The sequence below is a fragment of the Brachycentrus maculatus genome, unplaced genomic scaffold, assembly GCF_059751285.1.
Source record: "Brachycentrus maculatus isolate JH-2025_06_01 unplaced genomic scaffold, ASM5975128v1 h1tg000175l, whole genome shotgun sequence".
NCBI lineage: Eukaryota > Metazoa > Arthropoda > Insecta > Trichoptera > Brachycentridae > Brachycentrus > Brachycentrus maculatus.
Genome location: NW_028280927.1, coordinates 474520 through 497912, shown reverse-complemented (window position 1 = coordinate 497912; position 23393 = coordinate 474520). Strand labels below are relative to the sequence as shown.

At 30.9% G+C, this 23393-nt stretch overlaps 2 protein-coding genes across 6 annotated transcripts in view; one reads left to right on the top strand and one right to left on the bottom strand.

Moving 5' to 3' along the window:
- Positions 1 to 17688, top strand: part of LOC148308137 (organic solute transporter alpha-like protein) — a 30813-nt gene extending 13125 nt beyond the window's left edge. For 4 of the 5 annotated variants that reach the window (XM_088262213.1, XM_088262215.1, XM_088262212.1 and 1 more), the window contains exons 3-8: positions 5649 to 5800; positions 8285 to 8433; positions 9245 to 9334; positions 9431 to 9527; positions 11069 to 11321; positions 11792 to 13760. In XM_088262213.1, coding sequence (XP_088118339.1) covers positions 5649 to 5800; positions 8285 to 8433; positions 9245 to 9334; positions 9431 to 9527; positions 11069 to 11321; positions 11792 to 12039 — 989 coding nt within the window. In that variant the 3' untranslated portion in view covers positions 12040 to 13760. The other variant, XM_088262216.1, reaches the window with a different exon arrangement.
- Positions 17689 to 17796: 108 nt separating this feature from the next.
- On the bottom strand, positions 17797 to 22719 carry Prosalpha7 (proteasome alpha7 subunit). The gene is made up of 5 exons (XM_088262217.1): positions 22545 to 22719; positions 22071 to 22277; positions 20306 to 20554; positions 19442 to 19554; positions 17797 to 18127 (listed from the first exon to the last, which is right to left on the bottom strand). Exons 1-5 carry the CDS (start codon positions 22563 to 22565, stop codon positions 17950 to 17952), a joined length of 768 nt encoding a protein of 255 aa, XP_088118343.1. The 5' UTR covers positions 22566 to 22719; the 3' UTR covers positions 17797 to 17949.
- Between the last annotated feature and the right edge of the window lie 674 nt (positions 22720 to 23393).

The window sequence follows — 23393 nt, the reverse complement described above, 5'->3', positions numbered from 1 at the left end:
TTATTTGAACAATCAGTTCTTTTGTTTCTCTGTTTTAATTTCCATGAGCTTTTCAACGATTTTCAACGCCAATTTATGATGTCATATATTTAAGTTTAATACATGATAGTTTTAAAAATAAATCAAGTTTCCTCTTAGTAATAAGTCAGATGTCTTCACGGTCGTACAAAAATAAACTAACCACTCACTTTTAATTTGAAAGATGTATATTAATGTATTATTTACATATACATTTTTTTTAATCACCGGAAGTAATACATATAGTATATAGTGACGCAGACAGGCGCCGCGGCGTTGGGTAGACGCTCAACTGTGTCGATTCTCGCCAATTGCAAAATGAATTTGAAAAAAATATTTTGTATTTGTCTGGGTGCTTGTGATGTATTTTTCACATTTACCTTCCCTTTCCTCACTATCCTATCTGCAGACAAGCCTCTAATAGATGCTTTGCGTGTTATTCCAAAAAAAATCTATTCTTTCTATTTTTTTGTTAGAAATATTTGTGACAAACCAAATGTATATGTTTGCAGATAAAAAAATAAAGGTTGTCGGCAATTACATATTTAAAAGAGTTCATTGGTTGCCCAAATTCATTATTGATAATGAAGTAAAAATGTAAGTAAGTAGTAGTAATATATATATATATTTATATATATATACATATAAATATATATATATATATATATATATATATATATATATATATATATATATATATATATATATATATATATATATATATATATATATATATATGTATATAAATATATATTTATATATTTATATATATATATATATATATATATATATATATATATATATATATATATATATATATATATATGTATATATATATATATATATATATATATATAAATATATATATATAAATATATATATATGTATATATTTATATATATATATATATATATATATATATATATATATATATATATATATATATATATATATATATATATATATATATATATATATATATATATATATATATATATATTTATATATATGTATATATATATATATATATATATATATATATATATATATATATATATATATATATATATATATATATATAAATATATATATATATATATATATATATATAAATATATATATATATATATATATATATATATATATTCATATATGTATATATATATATATATATATATATATATATATATATATATATATATATAAATATATATATATATATATATATATATATATATATATATATATATATATATATATATATATATATATATATATATATATATATATATATATTCGGTAGTCCAAAAAAGTCTTAAATATCCCAAAGTAATTGTCTGAAAACATGAAAATGTTGAAACAACGTTGCGTTTGAATAAAGATGTGTTTTATCTACTTGTGACAGGCGTTTATACCTATTTTTTTTTTTACCACAATGTCAGCGCCGTCTATTGAACGTAACAGCGACATACGCAATACTTAACATTTCTCATTGCGGACAGCTTCTGAACATCTACTTTCACTATGCATTTTTATTTGTTTTCGATTGCATTCTTATTTAATAGATTTTTGATATTTTGAAAATAATTTTTAATAGATTTTTGATGTAAGCATTGTGAAATGAAACATAAAAGTAAAAATTGTTATTTCTTTTCTTTCTTTTCAATTCAACCAGACCGAGTCACAGCAACGCGTTGACGGATACAGCTAGTGTGTATAAAATGCATCCTTATATTTTCTTATTAATTTATTCAAAGTTATTATCAGGGTTTTTTTAAAAAAAAAAAGGTCTTCGGAACTCACTTCATGTCAAGCTTTTTACTAAAAAAATGTACTCAAATATCATTGAAATATTCATTAAAATACTATATTTTATCAATTTGATGAATTATATAAATATAGATTGTAATTACGTAAGCATGAAAATTGTGTCGTATATTTGATTTTGAAAATTTAAAAAAATATACATCCGGGAAAAATGGTGCCGGAAAGCCGTTCCTCCGCGTTACATGTATTACATATACATAAGTAGGTACATAATCCAATGACCTAATGTTCCAATATTGTCAACTTTACGGTGAAACCGACAATTCAATGGAATCGCAAGTATCTCAATTCACCTTACGGAGAAGATTATTGGTATTCCGAAAGTGAAAGACGCGAGAAACCGGAAAGACTCGTTTACCTTGGCTTAAGACGGTTTATTATGAAATAAGAACGATTTTCTTGCATATCTCAATCTTGCGTCAACGTGTGAACGATTTCGAGCGTACTAAACGTAAATCGTAATGAAATATTTACCTGAACACCTACTTATCAAATAATTACCAATGATTTTTGAAATGTGTATTATACATAAGTTTGCTTTGATATCGTAATATTATTCAATATCATATTAGATAATATTTTAATTTAATATACGCGGAAATTCTTACGATTTTATCGTTTACAGTCAAATATCATCGTAATTTCAAACAGTTTTTATTATTTTCATTTTATTATTTTATGTGGTATATGTATGGTTTATTTACTGTGCGTGCAGGTGGATTTCTTTAATGGGAGTCGTTAATTAATTCGGTTTTAGATTCGACCACTAAAAGCTTATCATGTCAATCACTACACAAAATTCGTTGCGTATTGCGCCTAATATAAATTTGTCAATTTTACATCAATACCTAGGCCTAGTTTTTGATAAATCCATACCCTCATTCGCACCCCAATGGTGCATAGGGCACTGCATCATATAAACGCAGTGTTATCTTGATCGTTAACACATGAAGGAAAGGTGATCAGCCCTCCGCTTCAGATACCAGTCCAGGGTAATGTTGAATAAATATTAGAGTGAAAAAATCAATTTTTATTTATTTGACCCTCCCTGGGAATCGAAACCGGGACCTCCATAACGGTAGCCGAGCATGCTGACCATTACACCACGGAGGCGGAGTTTTTGATAAATCACAACTTAATTGTCGCCAAACCCAGGTAGCACTTAACGTTAGCTTTTCTTGTTTAAAACACTATTTTTGTATGGCTAAAAATAAGTATTTCTTCCAAATAGATACATGCTTTTAAAATTAGAAAGGAGTTATTGGAAGGTAAAGAGTTCAAAAAATTAAAAAATATATTTATTCGCCTAATTCCAATATATGTTCTAAAAATTAAATGCGTGGCAACACGTGTGGCTTCTAGCGCAGCCGGTCGCGTACTGACTTTGTACATATATTTGAGAGTACACCCGTAAGCTGGAATGAAATGTAAACCAAGGAAAAGTAACAAATACTCATAAGGGATTAATTTCTCAAAATTAGTGATATAAATATTTTTTTCCATATTAAGATTACTTTTTACTGCGCGAATAAAACTAATAATGTTCTTTTAAAAATAGATGCCTTTTATTACAATATTTTATATATCGTTAGTAGTGCAGTTTTTAATTTTCGGGTGAACTATATCCGTCATTGAGGCTTTAACCATTTTTATTTTAGAAATAGTTTAAGCTAACTATATTATTTTGTTTACTTTTATCTAATATTTATTATGTATATTTTAAATATAAACAAACATATTTTTTTGTGGTTGTGCCCGACCTCGTATATCAAACAAGTTTAATAACTGGATTAAATATGCAAGAAGGCAAACCTGAAAACATATCGCTCACTCCTTTCAACAACGTCATAAATCAAATATCGTCAATTTTCAGTTGTGCATGTTTTCGAAATGCCCAGAAAATGTACTATATCCCAGCAAAAGCCGCATATTTTTAACTTAATATTTACCCGCTACAGAGCGAAAAGTGTTGTTTTTGCATTTCGAAGAAAAGGTTTTTTTTTTTAAATAAACATTTATTTTTCAAATGGATTAAAAACCTTCAGGTTTTACCTAAAAATATCTGTTGCTCAGTAAAAAGTTCAATAAGTATATTATTTAAAATAATATATCAATATGATCTACAAAGTTAATGCTTTAAATTTTCAAAACAGTTGAATAAGTGGCTTGATATTTATTTTCTATATATTTTATTATATTCTCAAACTTTAAAAACGATCTCCTGAAAAATCTAGTTTTTTTGATACATGACTTTGTTGAAAGGAGTGAGCGATATAATGAATGATTATATTTTAATATTCATCCAATATTAAATTTATTAATCAGCGAAAATGATCAAAGACATCAAAACTTACTTAAAATATATTTAAAAAAAAAAACCACATGTATTAGACCATTTTTGAGCTTATTAATGTAGCGAATAGTTTCGACAACTATAGATGTTCTCATCATTAGGTAAAAAATGCAAGGTTAAACTAGTCGTGTTTACATTAAAAAACTAAAAAGTGGTGCTATGAAAGTGTTTAATTTTTATATTTAAAACATCATGTTATTCCGCAACGTAAATGTGATATGAGTAAACAATTTTCTTTTCTTTGAAACTGATTTATGTAATATATATGGCAACCACTTTTTTTACAAATTATCAATGTATTATATTCGTATTTTATCAATTTTATCTATTCATAATATCATTGTCTCACAATGCTGTAACCAGAAATAGATTCACAGGGTTAAAGCCCTTGTATCGCTGATACCTATTGATATTTTTACGTCACTTTTTTATTAAATTAAACTAAAATGTAAAATTCGTAATTGAAAACTATGTAAAGCCAGATATCGCTCGGTAAAAAATACAGTTAAACCTCGATATAACGGACTAATGGGGGGGAGAACCCCCTCCGTTAGAACCGAAAGTCCGTTCTATAAAAATCGGTTCAAAATAAATCAAATAACTGTATTTAGAAATAAATGAACAATACAAAACACAAACAAAATTAAATTTTTGATTTTTTTTGAGGTCAAGGGATCTTGCATCCCTTATGTCACTGCGACTATATTAGGTCTATTGTGACCTCCCTCTGTATCACAGCTCACTCCCAAGACCTACGTGTGTTATGTAACTCACGACCTGTCTTGGTGGTAGGAGCTTCACCTTCTCGGAGTCCAGTAGAGGTCCTCCAAGGATATGACTTATTATATATTTGTGATTATCATGGCCTTAATTTTTTTTAATTGAAGTATTACTGGAAAAAAATAAATCATTAAGTAGAAAAGTGCCTTGAAAAATAAATATAGAATACTGAAATAGAAAATTAAGGCAATATGGATTTTTAATTTAGTAGAAAGTATATATGGAGTATTCAAATAACAACTTATGAAAATTGAGGCAATATGATAGGCAGAACAGTAAACGTTACACAGTGTATAAAGTGATCGCTTAAGGCCAGCCAGTGCCAGGTTTTGAGCCCTGTGAATGCCTAGTCTTTCATATTTTCTTCTCCCTCTATTCAGATACCTAATATACAAGACATCTTGATATAACACTATCCTTATCATTCATCGTTCACTTTGTGTAATTCCACTTTAATGGCATTACACAAAGTGAACGATGAATGATAAGGAGAGTATTATATTACCATACCTCAAAGTTATCAATGCTTTTAATAACAAAATACATCTTCATATATAGCCATTAGGTGTTTGGTACAATTAAATCTAAAAGAAGTTGATTGATCAATTTAGCTCTCACTTGAGGTATTTCAGTAGCTAAAAGACAATGAATGGTTTTATCTGATTTTCAGCCATCAACATGTACGGGGTGATACTGTTTTCCTGTGGGGGGATGGCAGTGCTGATCATGTTGGCTCTGTATCTCGATACATTGCGACATGTCATGAAACACGCGTCATCGGGTGTCAAGACTCACACGGCATTTGTAGTCAGCGTCTACCCGGTGAGAAAATATTCAAATTACAAAATAATAAGTATTGTTTTTGGGGTGGGCTGAGGACAGATCTCCTGGATTCAGAATATAGGAGATTGGACAGGGATGAAGATCGTCGAGGCGCTGTTTAGAGTTGCCCGAGACAAGGATAATTACTAGTATAGTATAGGATAGTTGACATCAAGGCGACACGACATGACACATACAAAGGATTGCTTTCAGAAATTAAGAAAAACATTGAGGCTATAAAACTAATAATTAAGGAAATACTTATATCACATAAATTTGTGAATTTTATCCAGTAATTATGTATTAAATGTAGTTACAAAAAAACTAACTAACTAACCATCACGCTGCTTCACCCCAGGGTAGGCAGAGAGAATAGAACGCCACACCACTCTGTCTTTACAAACATTCTTCGTTTCTTCCACATTCATGCATCTCCTCATACATACCTACCGATTATTACGACTCCTAACCTGACCACTTTCAAGTATTTGGCAAAAATTTCAAGTATTTGTATTTCATGTAATTACAATATTCAATATAATTTTTTTAATTTAAATTTTGCTTTGTGAATACCACTATTCCTCAAATCAATTGTGACACGCGTTTCGACGCATTCTGCATCATTTTCGAACATCGTACTGAAATCGAAATGCATCGATATAAGTTTCACGATAGATTTTTAAGAAAAAGTGGCATTTACCAAGTAAAATTTAAGTTAAAATGGATAGATATTAATCAATAAAAAATGATAGGAAATAATCAATTTCTTTTTGGGGGTTTTTGAAACTCACATTTTGGTTTTGCAATATATATTACTAAGCAAAGTCATCGTCATACCATCAGCATACATTTAGCATTCCTATGCTGAAGGTATCAGTCCAAGGTCTTAATAAATAAATGTTACAGTGAAAAATCACTTATATATTTATTTTTACCTCCTTGGGAATCAAACCCGGGACCTCCAGTAGGGCAGCCAAACCCGCCAACCTTTAGAGTATGGAGGTGGACAGTACTTGAGTATTCGTAACACTAAAATGAGAAATTAAATAAAAACTACACAAAAGCTCATACAAAAAAAAGTATTTTCTTCCTTCAAACATTTTTTCCTAATAAATGTATGAAAGAATTTATTATTGTGTTTGTATGAATAGTTAGGGTAGTTAGTTGATGGGGTGTGGCTTCAGATTAGATCGTTTTATTATGTTGTTAAGGCAAGCTAAGTCAATATTATTTTTAAGCTCCGTCTATTTCAAAACCACGTTAATGTTAGTTTTCCTAATTTTCCTAAAACCTTTCTTGTCAATATTTGGTTTATCAAATTAAAATTTACCTAGGGTCGAGCATGAAAGGTACTGCCTGTTTTTAGAAATGTTTTTCTAAAGCACGTTTTGTGGTTTAAAAACACACCTGACTCAAATATTATTATATGTATGCTGTGCCGGATATAACAAAATATATTACCACAATATTGATTAATTAATTTTGTATGTAATTTTGAAGCAAAAGACTGTCTTTTTCTGACATTTTTTCATAATTATTCAACTAATGATACTGAAAACATATAGGATTACACATTAACCCTTTTCAATCCAAGCCTGTATTGGTTTTTATTCCACCAGTTTCCGCCAAAGTTCTTTTTTTAGTTTTAGTTTTGTTATTAAAAAAAATCTCATCTAAATACTTTTATCTATCACATGGAACGTATAATTCTTTCAACAACTATTTTAAAATTAAGAAAGGAATGTAAGGCTGGACAAGGGATAATTGAAAAGATTGGGAAGAGTTCTTTAAGGTGGTATGGACATGTGGTGCGAATTGATAACGAGTGAATGACTAAAAAAATATACATATATGGGGAATGTGAGCATAAAAACAGAACAAGGACGGCCGAGAAAGACTTGTCACAATCAGATCAATCAGAACCTAAATTCTGGTGGTGTCAAAAGTCTCCGCAATAGGAGGGAATGTATGATTAGATATATATGGATGTGAAGGAAGCGAGGAGTGTATGTCAGTGCAGAAAAATCTGGGGTTCCATCCTATCTGCCTACCCCTGCAGATAAGCAGCGTGATGGTAGTAGTAGTAGCAGTAGTAGAGACGTATTACGCCATATTGAGTGTCACTCGTCATTGGAGTTAAACAATTGTTGTAAATACATATACCGGAATTGTTAATCTAAAGGAAGTATTTTCATAGCATAAAAATGGGATAATTTAAAAAAAATATGGAATAATCACAAATATCGAAATCAGTACAGTTAAAAGTGTCCCCTCTAAACTCGTTTACCCTGTATAATATTAATATTAATATTTCAATGAATTATAACATTATATAAAATGAATATGTAAAATTTTGAGTATTTGATTGCCCTAGGCATCACATAATATCACCTAGAATATTAATTTTGATTACAGTAAGGTTCAAAACAAATTTGTTCTTTGAATTGTCATTAAATGTTTTTTGATAAACGTGATTTCTTTTAGGTGGTGGGATTAGCTACATACTGTGCAACTGTTGTCCCGCGAGCACATTTATTGGCTGAAGCAGTTGCTCAGGGAATGTTCATGTTTGCCATGTATCAACTATTTTGTCTTTTCGTTGCTTATTGTGGAGGAGAAGCAGAGCTTATTAGGTAAGATTATAAATGTATTTTTTGCAAGCTTTTGATTGCGTGAAATAGGAACGTCTGTGGAAAGTACTCATGGACATTTGGAGTCCCATCCCGTTTGATAAAGCTCATCCACGGATTTTTAAACTCCTAGTAAGGCAATCATTAGAATCAATGGTGTAAACACTGCAAGTTTTCCTACTACGAAAGGTGTAAGACAGGGATGCATACTCTCTCCTGACCTGTTTAATATCTATAGAGAATACATAATGCACAGGATTCTTTGCGAATGGAATAGACGCACCGATGAGTCCATGAGGAGTTGTACTTGGATAACTTGAGTCTAGCCAGTGTCTGTATACGACGGATTCTTCAGTTCTGAAACATTGCGTGTGGAAATGAGGATAGCCTAGAACGATTGCTTTTCCATCCCTTCTGCCTACCCCAGTGACACGATGTGATGGTAGTAATAGTAGTAGTTTTCTCTACTTTAAGGAAGAGAATAAGTAATGATAATAATTCATTTAAATTGTATGTTGGATGTTTAGCAGCATTCGTTATAGAGCCATTTTTCATTTAAATAGTGAAAGATAACGCTTATATTGCCTATATAAAGCGGGGATTGTTGCTATATACAATTTCCTTAATACATTAGACAACTCTGGCTTGTATGTCAGGACAGATGAGTGAGACCATCCTCTCTGCCTACCCCTGTAGAGAGGATGATGTTGATTTTGACTAAACCATGGTATATTGTATAAAGTATTTTTTGAAGATATGTTTTTATTAGTTTGAAAGTCAATCATGCAGGATTATAATGCAAAGCATGTTATAGGAAAGTGAAACCTGATTCATTGAACCCTCGTGTCGCTCCGTGTTGCTGTTGGCCATGTTGTTGTTGCTTGCCTCTTCTGTCAGTCAACAAGTAAGCCCAAAGTTATTTAAAGTACTTTTTTAAAATCATTAAATGATAATCTGTTGAAACTCTGTTAAAACCTGTAACAAATGTGTGAATTTCCAGGCGGAACGTGAGGTTTCTGAGGATGCTAGTTTTACAACTTCCTGTAGTCCAAGGACTTGTATATATGATCCTTCTAGTAATGTGGGCAGAAGAACAGGTGATTATTTTATACTCATTATTGAATATTATATTTATATTATTGAAATTACGAATACAAAAAAAAAATTTTTTGAAAAAATAACTCATTTCAAGAAAAAGTAATTGTAAAATATATCACTTGGTTAGTGAAAACTTCATGATGTGATAATGAAAAGTACAAATCATTTGGTTTACTTTTGTAATATACTTATTGGGTTCATTGGCATGTACATACATTGTTTTTCATTTAAATGACTTTTAACACATTTCGGACAGGATTTGATCATTGTGTTTATATAGTTTAGACGTTAACAAAGAAATTGGTACATAATATTAATATAAAAATATTGAATAATTCCTCTTTGTAAATGAGGCCGGCGCAGAAGGCAAAAATACCCTTCCCGTCCTTAAGCATCAATCGACCGAACGGGTAGATATACCTTTCTCGTCCTAAGTGTGTTCATATGAAATACAAATAATACATTGACACCTTAGCGATCGGTCACATGCTAGTGCGTAACAACCTTTAAGGACCAATCTCAGACAAATCGGCATGAATTTATTTTCGAATGAACACATGTTCTGTTTTACCCAATAGATAATTTTGAGTTAAAAATATAAATTTACTTTACAACTTCTTATAAATCTTATACTAATACTTATACGTATACATCGGTTGGATTTAATTTTAGCTAGCACAGGACCAATGGTTAAGGTTTTAGGAATGGAAGTTCTTCACAGTGAATTAATTTGTAAATACATAAATTTAAAAAAATAAATTTTGAATGATAAAAGAGAAAGGTTAATGCAATTTTTTTTTACTTTACTTAACGTGGTATGTAGTTAAAATACCCATTATTAGACATTTCCACTCTACGGTTATCAAAATGATTTAAAAAATGGGTACATATAAGATAATATGTATTTTCAGTATACCATACAAGTCAAAATCCGAAAAAATGACCATTTCCTAAGCATAGAAGAGAATATGATGAAAAAAATGTATTTCACGGCAATTTGTAAAATGAACTTCTGCAACTTACACAAGAAGTCAATTTTTAAAACATAGTCAATATTAGCATCATGTGAATATGCATTCTAAAACAAAGGAATGTCCTCTAGTTAATTTATTGTAATATAAGTCTTAGGAATGGCTTAGTGGACTGACACAGCAATTGGTCTCATCTAATAGAAAATAGGCATTCCAAGAAAACATAATATCCTTGAGCCAATATATTAAGCAGGGAAGCTTTAAAATAATCAAATCTAGTTTAATGCATCGCATATTGGCATCGTAGTTAAAATTGTCTGTGTTATTGAGATTTAAAAAAATCAATATACAGGTTTTAATCCTTGAATACCAAAAGACTCGTAATTTTTTTATTATTTTATTATTTTTTATTATTTACAAAAATACTTTAACTTCATACTATTTCTGTGAGCCTGAGCGGCTCATTTTTAAAAATAGGTATCAAATTGTGGTAGAGGGGGTTCGAACCGAGAAACTGTGGCTCAAGAGTCTGCGACACTAACCAAATTCAAATGACATAATTCTTTCAGAGCTTATATCAAGTTAACTACATGTACCTGCAACCTTTTATCGTGGCCTCTATATTCCTGGGAATTTGGGCTATGATAATGACTCTCAGAATGCTGCGGGAGACCTTGGGAGGCTATTCCTTGCCAGCTAAGTTCTTCGCTCTACAGCTGGTTCTTCTATCGTCTAAGTTGCAGGGTATATTGGCAAGAGTCCTAGTGTGGGCTAGTGTGCTTCCCTGTAAACCGCCTATTACTCCTTCAGTGTATGCCAGCTGTAAGTACCTCATTTAATTAAAAATATAAAACTACTAAATTTTCATTAGCTAAGGGTTTGTTACAAGTTTATCTTACATGTACATTGGTCCGCCTCCGTAGTGTAATGGTCAGCACGCTCGGCTACTGTACTGTACTGTTTAAATAAATAAAAGTGATTTTTTCACTCTAATATTTATCAAATATTACCCTGGACTGGTACCTGAAGAAGAGGGATGATCACCTTTCCTACATGTGTTAACAATCAAGATAACACTGTGTTTATATGATGCAGTGCCTTATGCACCATTGGGTGCGGATAAGGGTTAGAAGAAGAGGAAGTACACATTTAAATCATATCTATTCTACTTTCTACTTTAACAAATGATTATTATTTAACAAATTCTGTGTTTGCCTTACATATAAATTCCACAATATTGGAATGAATCGCTCATCCATTTAATTACTCAAATAAGCCTGTTTTCTTTTTAGTGATATACAACTCGGCAATGCTTTTAGAGATGATTGTGTTGGGATTTTGGGCCAGGAGTCTATACAAAAAGTCCATTCCAGAACTGGAAACCTACAGGGAAGGAGTACAGCAGGTTTGTTCCCTTCCGACAATTAGTGGCAATGTAGAGAAACAACCAGATGGAGAAAGTATCCACTCCAGTTTATCGAGGATTAATAATAACACAAATAGATTTGATAACCAGAACTTTATCGATGTTAGATTGTAAAACATGTATTGAATTGAAATGCTGGAAATTTCAATAATTTTTTCATGGCGTTAGTAGAATTTTGTGTGTTGTAGACTAGTAATTCTTCGGTATGTTCACCTGAATGTCCTACCTACTGTATTACTGCTATTCTCCTTTTCTTTTACTATACAACCAACAATTTCTTATCCGTTTAATTTCCCATGTACTAGAAATGTACTACACTCTGAACTTCTTTACTTACGTTATCTACATCACATCATATTCTATTGCTATATCCATGAATTTGAGGCGCAGGAATGATCAACCTCGCATAATCCCGATCGGGTTATACCACATCGTTTTAATGTGATGCCTTATGCACCACTTGGGTGTGGATAGAGCCGAGAAGTGTTTCTCAAAGTAAAGAACCGTTCGTCCTTATGACGTAGATGAGTTGTTCATGGTTATTTCAAACATCGGAAACACAATCAAAAGTCTTAATACTTTATTAGCTTTATTTTTCTTAGCCAATTTTGATACTCAATGATGAAATATTAGAGTTGACTTTTAAACAAAGACAGTCTCTATAACGTCAAGTTTGCAAGTGGCCCTTAACTGTTTTGATATTTTTTTAAGGGTGGAAAATTTGCCATAACTTTGAGAATCACTGTTTTAGACTAATAATTTCTATGTACCTTTGCGATTGTATACATATTTTGATAAGGCTTTAAATGTACTTTGTTTTGTGGTAAGTGTACTATTATATTTGTATCAGCTTACTATCTTGTATAAAATTATGTTTAAGTATATTATGGACTGTTTTTTTTTTACATTAAATCTTCAACTGACTTTAAATGTTAAAATATGCAACACATTATTTATACCAAAAATGCACTTGTTAATCGTAAATAGTTTGTCAATCATATGCTTATATAAAATTAACAAAATTACCTTTTACTTGTAATTGTATTTTATTCATTGCTTCGATTATAAGGAAGGAAAACAAAAATATTTATAGCTAAGAATTTAAGTTTGTTATTGAGAAAAAGGATTTTTCTAATGTCGTCATCTCAATCTGCAGTAAATTTTGATGGCAGGATAATTATGGAAAAAAAACATTTATAAATTCTTTAAGAAGCATACTTAAAACAACTAAATATGTGTGTAATTGTGCAGTTAATTTAATGAATTTAAGATGACCCGTCAAAAAAAATTCTAGTACACTCACCCTAAATTATGCTCCAATTTTTTATTACACAATTCAATTTTTTGGGGAATATGCGTTAAAGGTATAATTTTATTGCAAACACATTTTAAAAATAAGTCAATCATATTTTTTTATGCAGCAGTAAGATTTAATCACCATAAACGATAGATTTTATACACGGCTATTTAAAAAGAAAACTAAAGAAGGCTTTGTGTTTGTTTGTAGGTTGCCATCACCTAATTTAGTTACGATAGTTGTTTCAAAAATACTCATCATTGCCTCTGGCATAAATGATTATTTACAAGCATTTAAAAAAAATGAGTTTAATGAATCGAGAGTTGATATATTATAAATTGAGATTAATTAATTTACTAGGGCTTTAATGTGTTCATCTGAATGATTTATTTTATTTAAGAAATGTGTATAAACCACGATAACTATTTTAATTATTAAATCAGATGCATAAATCTGTAATATAACTATGAATTAAATAAATGTTTTTTACTGCACAAAAATGACTTTATTAATACATTCTACATTACTCGACACTAACACATTTTCTATGTTTAGGTTCCGCTTGTCGACATTTCTCAAAAATAATGAATATGGATTAAGTGCAGCATCACACATTGAAAACCAATGTTCCACTCAATTGGTACTATCTTCAATACAAAATACGAAGTTGGATTTTTAATTAAAAAGCTATATTATATATCCATTAAAAAAGGGTAAATATAGTATACAATTCAACGAGGTATTGTTTTTCAAAAATTATTAACAAAAAATACTTCTTATTCTTTTGCTTGCTGCATTTCAAAAGATGCTTCGTTTCCGCTTTTAAAAATTTCTCAGTATTCAAAGAATACATAGCAATACATAAAGGATATTTTCTAAAAAATATGAAACATCTTTATCTTCTTTTGAAATTCACACTACAGTTTTTGTTTTTATATTCACACAAACTAAGCTTCTATGGTTCTTACTTGGTTTCTAAACACAACAACACATTCCTTTCATATAATCAGTTTTCTTTCAACAAAAATACTCATCACAAATTTTTTATTGGTTTTTTAGGCTTCAGTTTACATAATTGCTCTTAAACTTTCTTTCAGCAAATTCTCTTCATATCCGCATTCTGAATAATAGTTTTATATCTACTTGTCGCAGTGTACTGCATTTTCTTTTATTTTCGTTTAAAAAGCGAATTAAAATGGGATAATTAAAGTACCTTTAATCATTTAAAAAATGTTTTTGATACAATTAAAGCATTCATGAAACATTATTACAAAATCGTAGACCTAATTCCACCAGAGTTGGCTAGAAAACAGTTTTGATAAAAAAAAGTATGGTGATAACTTGTCCTGGAGTGTGGCCATGCATTGTGGTGCAAATAAAACTTTCTTAAAAGAAGTACGGGCGTACATGAACGGCCGAGCTTTCAACTAAATCCCGGTGGCATTTATTGATAAAATGGTACTTTTATTGCCATCTGTGGTTGTATTTAAACACTAAAACTGCACTTTAGATTATTTTTCTGACATTTTATTTAAAATAAAGTTGTTGCGACATCATCGTTATGATGCTGTCCAAGAAAATATGTTGCTTATATATAGCATTGACGATGAGGAAAAATTATAAAAACTCACTCCCCAGATACAGTTTTCTATGCAAAAACTGACTCCCGGACAGGTTAAAAACTTACAAAGTGTTCATTTTCACCCCATACACCTGTATGGGTATACAATACAAACTTATAATAATGTAAGTATAATTGTAGAACAATGTTGATAGGAGAATATACTTTTATTTACAGTTTGACGCTAAAAAGTATTAATTTTTACCCGAGCGTGCATTTGTTATTTTAAATCTGATGGCATTAGGAATACAATAAGTTACATTTATTTAAGCGCAAATAGAAATACGCATTCTGATTTATAGGATTCTCTTAATAGATTGACTCTTTATGCCCTTTGAAATATTTATACTCCTACAATTTTTGTGTGGTATTCTATTAGTGCCAGCAAATTCTACATATGGTACACCCATTGTCAAAAAGTATTAACAGCAAGGCACGATTTTTTACAAATTTTAAATATGTACGTTCAAGCAAATTATAACTATGTGTTGTGGCATTAAGAAATGAGTAATGATTAAAAGAAAACACTTCGTTTTTTACCACTTGAGTTTTATTATAGACTACATGTTTCAGAAGTTAAACTTCCATCATTCAGGTCTGTATAATAACTAAAATATAAAATATAACATTGTTCTATAAATAAGGAGAGGGGAAAGTAAGGGGAAGGGGTTAGTCAAGGAACGGAGTTTGAAAACAAAGGAAAAATGGAAAGCAATGGCGAAGAATTTTGAAACAATATATTATTTAATAAATTATTATTAGAATTCAGGTTTTTTTTGTATTTCTAAATTTTCAAAATAATTCATAATTTGGCCTTTATATGGAACAAGGTGTAATAATTTTAATTTATGAGAGTGAAATGAGTGATTAGTATCTATTATATGATTTGCAAATTCCGAAAAATAATTACTAACTAGACCGCTATGATGTTCTTTAATTCTAATCTTTAAATTTCTCGCAGTTTGGCCAATATATATATTTTTTTTTTATCACAATCTCCACACGAAACATGAAACATGTAGTCTATAATAAAACTCAAGTGGTAAAAAACGAAGTGTTTTCTTTAATCATTGTAACATGTCTTACCACAAAGTTAATGCCGAAACAATAAATAAAGAAATGAGTACGCACAATCATTTTGAACAAATGTATGTATACTTGTGGTGTATCTAATGAATTCACCACACTAAAACATATGAGGTATCCAAATAAGAGATTAAAATGCTTGAGGAATGATTAGGTCAGCTTTTCTGCAGATGTTCGACTATAATATGTATCTTTTACAGAAATATTTATTATTTCTCAGTGGATACATGCCAAGGTGAGTTATGCATGTAAATATGAAGTATAATATAGGCTTGTATTGTCTTAGTTATGGTTTCTCTCAACAAAGAAGGCTTCCTAACATTTTTCCCATTTATACCTCTGCATTAACCTTTTACTAACAATTGTTTTTATGTGGCATGTTGCAGAAATTGTATTACAAAATTGTGTATTAATATTTATTAAACTTATTTTAAGATTTTTAATTATTGTTTTACTTAGTAAATACCACTATTTCTTGAAATCTACAGTGACATGTGTTTCGATGCATTCCGCATCATTTTTAAACAGATGCGGAATGCATCGAATCTTGTGTCACAGTAGATTTTAAGAAATAGTGGTATTTACTAAGTAAAACATTAATTAAAAATGGATAGATATTACCACAAAGTGACTGCCGAATCAATTAATGAAATTATTTTAAAATTATTTAAAGATTTTTAATGTCTTTATTAATTGATTCGGCAGCCACTTTAAAGTAAAACCAGCAAAAAATAATATTGAAATTAACACATTTCCAAACGGATGTTTTTAACGCCTGCAGACCGCTAGCGACGGGATTTGATAATTGTGTATACATATATAGTTTAAACCTCAACAAAGAGATTGGTAAATAATATTCATATGAAAACATTAAATAACTCATTTTCTGACTTTAAAATGAGGCGGGTGCTGAATGTAAAAATACCCTTCCTGTCCTTAAGCATCACTCGACCGAACGGATAGAAATACCTTTCCCGTCTTTAGTGTGTTAATAATAAAAAAATTGTATCGAAATACATATATGCATATTAATTTTTTATTGATTTTAAATTCATACTGTGAAAAATATTTTTTTTTACCTCATTAATTATAATGTTGATATGATTCTGGTGACATAGTTGTTAGTCAAATGGGCCACGGAATAAAAAAATTCAAACATTATTTCTTACAACCTATATACATATTATCATTTTCTTTGGACTGAAAGTGCGTTTAAAAATGATTATGCTTCTAATGAACCTAGTATTAATTGAATGAAGTAGAATGTATAAATATAAAACATAATTGTGTATGTAAAAATGGTCATAACGAGTAGAACTAACATGTGTTTTGTGTAAATAAATATATGCACTATAGTAAACCCAATCTTGTTTTAATTGTAAATTTTGTGAAGGATATGTCATATAACAATGTATTTTTATAGCATGTGCATGTGAAAATAATAAGCGATATTTAAAAACTATAATAATAATGCACACACACATCGTAGTCGTACAGGAGAAAGTGACCAACTAACAAAACTTAAAATGTTCAGAAGGGCCATTTAAGTCACTTTTGCTAGGCAAGAAAATAAACATCAATGCAGTTAGTCATTTTTAACAAGTCAATATATTTTACTTTCAAGTTTAAAATCCTTTGGGTTTTTTTTTCAGGGCAATATTAAGCTAGTAAGATATCAAATAGTCAATGATCACGTTTTTTGTAAAAAATGCACTTGGTCACTTTCTCCTGTACGACTACGACATATATATATATATATATATATATATATATAATACCAATAAGAGGATTTCAATAAATTTGTCTCAGTAGATTATTCTATCAATGGGGATACCAGCTCATATGCAAATAAAACCATTGGAAATTATATATAAAAGTTTTATTTATCTTATATTATAAAAAAATGTTAAACCAATAATGAATTAACTTTCTGCAAGAAAAATACTCGGGGCAGAGTTGATGCACAAATCTACAGGGTTACTGTAAATCGTGTTTCAAGGAAATTGATTTAAATATTGATCTACATGTCTTCATTATCAGAATCGGAGTCTTCTTGTAAGGCCTGCTTGGCTGTTCGTTCAGCTTCCTGTAGAATGTTGACAGGGACTCTCTGGTGAACCCCATTAGTTATTTCTCCCACCCACGACAGTTCCAGTTCAAAGTTCTTGTCCTTAAGTTCATCGTGGACAAGGTAGATACTAAAAGAACAAAGGAATTTAAGGCAAAATTTTTGACACATGACAAGTCCAGCTTTTAAGTATGTTGATTAGTGTGTTAGCCAATAGGTATGAGGTCCTGAGTTTGATTTCTAGGGGACAGGTCATAACAAATTAAGTGATTTATTTCAAATTGGATGTTTTTGTATAATTAACAATCAGGTGAACACTGAAATATTAATCCAGAAAATTGAAGACTTTTAAATTAAAAACTACGAAAATTAATGTAATGTTTTGAAGTCTTTTATCAGTAGCGGATAATTGTGTCACCTACTTTCAAAATCCGCCAGATCCATGTAAGTCTATTTTACAAAAAATGCAAAATTTTCCAGGTTACATTTATGTTAAAAAGATTTGTCTATCTTTAGATAATATGGTGAATTTTCCCTTTTTTCAGTATCAAAAAAAAAACACAAGACACAAACCGATAATGACGTCATCTTCATTTTTTGACATATCCCCGATCTCTGATTGGCCGATATGGGTCAGAAGGCAAGTTCCATGAATATAGCAGAATTTGAAATACAATTCAATTTGTCCGCCTCCGTAGTGTAATGGTCAGCACGCTCGGCTACCGTTCTGGAGGTCCCGGGTTCGATTCCCAGGGGGGGTAAAATAAATATAAGTGATTTTTTCACTGTAATATTTATTCAATATTACCCTGGACTGGTACCTGAAGCGGAGGGCTGATCACCTTTCCTTCATGTGTAAACGATCAAGATAACACTGCGTTTACATGACGCAGTGCCCTATGCACCATTGGGGTGCGGATAAGGGTTTTATTATTATTATTGTTATGAAATACAACGCTATTTTAAAGTATTTTTAGCAGGGTTTTCAATTAAATAAATATTTTAAACAATAAAACACACAATGAGCATTGCGATAAAGTATTTATTTTTAAATCTTATAAAATCGGATCTGGCGGATTTCGAAAGTAGGCAACACAATTATCCTACAAGAAAATCAACTGAAATTTATTTTTGGCAATGAATGAGTGTGCTATTGAAACACATAAAAGTATAAAATCGGTAAAACTCTTTATATGTAGTTTTGTGGCAAGTATTCGTGCCACTTTCAATAAAGCTCAATATTTGTATAAATTTCTAAATATAATGATCTCTGTAAGCTTGTTTCGTTAGCTAGAATTGAAAAAAATAGTCCCATCCTATAAACATCCTATTAACATAAAAATTGTAAAAATTTACAATTATAATGGAGTGAGTTTCTTTAAGTTTATCTCTCCTGGTGCACAATACAACAATTCTGTTTTTAAAAAAAATCCTAGATACTTACATTCTAGCGGCTTCTTTGACAAGATCTGAGATGGACATATCAGCTAGTTTAAGCTTCTCGATTTCTGTTTTAGCAGCCTGTTTTGCTTTGCCAACAGCACACCCGAAATAGGACTGAAAATAATGAATATAAAAGTTGTACTAAATACTACTATTAATACAAAATAAAATATATATCATACAATAATTAAAAAGATGTATAACATTTTGGCGATGACAGGTGAAGAATAATAAAAAAAGGGGAAAAATGTGAATACAAAACAAAATGGAGAAATATCGGAAAGGACAATATTTTATATAGATTGCTAATCAGAGATATGTATTTCTGAACTAAATTAAAAAAAAATACGATCGAAACACAACACATTAGGTAAAAAAAGAAAAAATGCTACACTAGAACTATTTCCAAATATCTTAAATGTTAATCTCTATGTGTTAATCTCCATATTTGAATATTACATATACATTTGAAATTCATAGTTTAACCACAGCGTATAGTTAAAATGACTGACATCTGTCGAAAACAAGGATTAAAAAAAAATTCAAAATCATTAATCGATATTTCATACGTATATCTTCCCGACCAGTGGTGAAATTTGGAAGCATAAATATTAGATGTTTTTTGTAACCCAAGTTGCATATATTTAAGGATGCCAAGGATGATATAGGACGCCAATGTGGAGTATGCAGTGGTTAAAGTGCTAATTTTTGCAAAAAAAAACAAATGGTTTCAGGCGTAAATTTCTGGCAAAACCGTGCAGTCAGTAAAGTGTAACAGATCAGTGGTAGAAGAGCCCCAATTATCTATCATAACTTTTCCAAAAGCCTATCTAAAAATAAATAAAACACTCATAAGATAACTTACGTATGAAACACCACTGGGATCAATCATGTACATGGTTGGTCCATCAAACTTGTTCCACGAGCACATAACAGCCGAGCATCCGTACGGGCGGACCGCACTGTACAGGGTGTAGGCGTGCATGTACATGGCTACGCGCTCGTTCAGGTACTTCAAGGGAACTGGCACTCCATATTGAGAGCTGTAGTTACCAGCTTCTGAGCGAGCTGTCTCTACTATCTGTCTGGCGTCGGAAATCAAACCTGATACTGCCTATAAACATATTAAAAGCATACATATTTTTAAAATTGAAAAATTGTTTTGATTTTACCAGTAGACATAAAAAGGAGAACCAAATGGCGGAGTTACTTAGAAGAATAGGACTGAGTTGGGCGGGTTTTGCAAACTCAAACAGATTCGCAAAATAAATAGATTCCGACCTGTCTAAAAAGAAAACTGTACAAATCCTGCATACTACCAGTGAACACATATCGCTAACTCCTTTCAACAACGTCATATATATAAAAAAAAAGATTTTTCAGGAGATAGTTTTTAAAGTTTAAAATATAATACAATGTATTAAAAATAAATATCAAGCCACTTATTGAGCTTTTTACTGTGCAACAAATCTTTTTTGGTAAAACCTGAATGTTTTTTCTCGAATTGAAATTTTTTTGGTATATTTAAAAATTAATTAAACAATACCTTTTCTTCAAAATGCAAAAAACAATATTTTCTGCCCTGTAGCGGGTAAGTATTATGTTAAAAATATGTCACTTTTGCTGGGATATAGTACATTTTCTGGGCATTCTGAAAACATGCACAGCTAAAAATTGTCGATTTTTGATATATAACGTTGTTGAAAGGAGTGAGCGATATGCACTGGAGACTATGGCTCTGACTAAGAGAAATGCAGAGAAGCTCAAATGCATACAGCGATCCATGGAAATATCCATGCTTGGTTTAAGCCTGAGGGATAAAATAAAATAAAAAGATACCAGGAAAAGAGCCAAAGTAGAGAATATCATAAATCGCGTGGCAAAACTCAAATGGCAATGGGCAGGACATATTGCAAGATGGATCCCAAGAATGGACCCCAAGAATTTTACGATGGAGACCTTGGGAGAACAAAAGAGGTGTCGGAAGACCCCAAATGAGATGGTCCGACGAAATAGTCACTATAGGGGGTGAAAACTGGGTGCAAGCAGCAACCAACCGGAGGAAATGGAAAGAAGGGGAAGAGGCTTATATCCAGCAGTGGAGGTCAGAGGGCTCATGAAGAAGAAGAATAAGATATAAAAAGGATGAAACATCTATCAGGTTTCAGTGCTGCATAACAGCGTTTACTCATATACTACTACTACCATCACACCGTTTAACCGCAGGGGTAAGCAGAGAGGATGGAATGCCACCCAACCCTCAGTATACTATTCACAAGTAACCCAAACCCAATTTCGAACTATATAATGTTTTTTGGCGTCTCTCGTGCTTTACCAAAAGTAAGCAAATAGAATACTTATTAGCGTCTGTCGCTCTCTACCAACAGTATGTAAAAGACGCTTTTAAGTGTTTCCCGCAAACAATGTGTTAAGCTACACAAAAGCAAAACCTTCATATATAGAATGAAAACTACGACTGTAGTGTGCAATTGCAGCACTACATTAAAAAAATATTATATGGTTTCACATAGCTACTTAACATTATTGCACAAAATGTGACCTTTAAATTACAAGCAAAAATTACATTTTATTTATTTGTTATGAACGCTACAATATTGAGATAAACTCACCATTCCGATGTGCTGATCAATGTCAAATATTCTCTTATTTGCCTTCGGTTCATAAAGCTTGGAAGTGATTAATTTCTCCACTGCAAAAACAACTCCATCCTTGCCCCTAAGTCCGATGACAGTTCCAGAATTTTCCACGGCCTTTCCTGCATATTCCACTTGAAATACGCGGCCATCAGGAGAGAACTGTGATGCTGAGAGATCGTACTGCAAAAGAGAACATAAACGATTCATTTTGAGATAAAAAAAGTATCGAACATAACCTAGAAAGAAATGACTAGCAACTTATGAAAACCACAATTTGGACAAAAAGCATAAAACAAAACATAAAATTCATACGATTTTTATAGTAGGAATATATTTGTTCTTGATTAATAGAATAAACAGCATGAAATCGGTACCTTCAAAACCCCAATTTTAAGTTATAACCTACAAACCAACAAAAAATAAATAAGAAATTTCTGTAGTACTTACGCCGGTACCGATGGAACTCATTTTAATTTGTTATTATTAATAGTATAAATATAGTGAATTCAGCAACACGAACGTCTTTTTAAAAAATGCAACAGCAAAATCGGTTTGTTTCTGACAAATGACAATGCCAAATTTCGTTCTCAATTCTCAGCACGTAAGTACGAGAGACTAGAGACACCTGCTGTATATTTAGAGAACTGCGAAAAGCCGTAGAGTTATAACAGTGTTTGATGTTACCAACCGAATCTTATTAATTTTATTTATTGCCGGTAGATGTCAGTATAAAATTATAAAGCTTATTAGTGAATTTGGCGTAGTATTATTATCATTAAGGCCCAGTATTCGTTAAGTCGCAACTTAATTTTCTCTAAATCCAGGTAACATTTTACGATATTGATATTTTTCTTAAAACACCGTTCTTGCATTGAAAAAATTTGGTTTTTCTTCGAAATAATTATATGGTTTTGAAAAGAAAAGAGTAATTGAAAGGCAAGGAGTTTAAATTTTTTTTTTAATATATAATCTAAAAAAATATCCAAAATACATTATTTAGAAAAATCGGGCGCGGAGAGACGTGTTACCTCTGGGGCGGTAGGCCGCTGATTGAATTCTGTGTATGGGAGTATGGACGTTTGTGCACTTCACGGAATTTTAACGTCCGGCACTTCAGTTAGCATATAAAACGGATGATTGGCTTGTGCTTTTATCCATCTTTCTTCGGATCGGTACGTGAACACGTTGGGCGTAAATTCGATCACGCTAAACTGTCGTAGTCGCTTTCAAATTTCAAAATCGGACTGCCGGACGGTAAAATCCCGTATAGTGCACAAACGCCCTATTGCCTTAAAA

Bases quoted from the DNA above. Each gene is read 5' to 3' on its own strand.
- Prosalpha7 (XM_088262217.1), bottom strand. From the start codon at position 22,565: ATGAGTTCCATCGGTACCGGC. The intron at 22,278-22,544 runs GTAAGTACTACA...TCTCTTTTGCAG, and splicing joins TGAGTTCCATCGGTACCGGC to TACGATCTCTCAGCATCACA. The intron at 19,555-20,305 runs GTAAGTTATCTT...CATTATTTTCAG, and splicing joins ATCCCAGTGGTGTTTCATAC to TCCTATTTCGGGTGTGCTGT.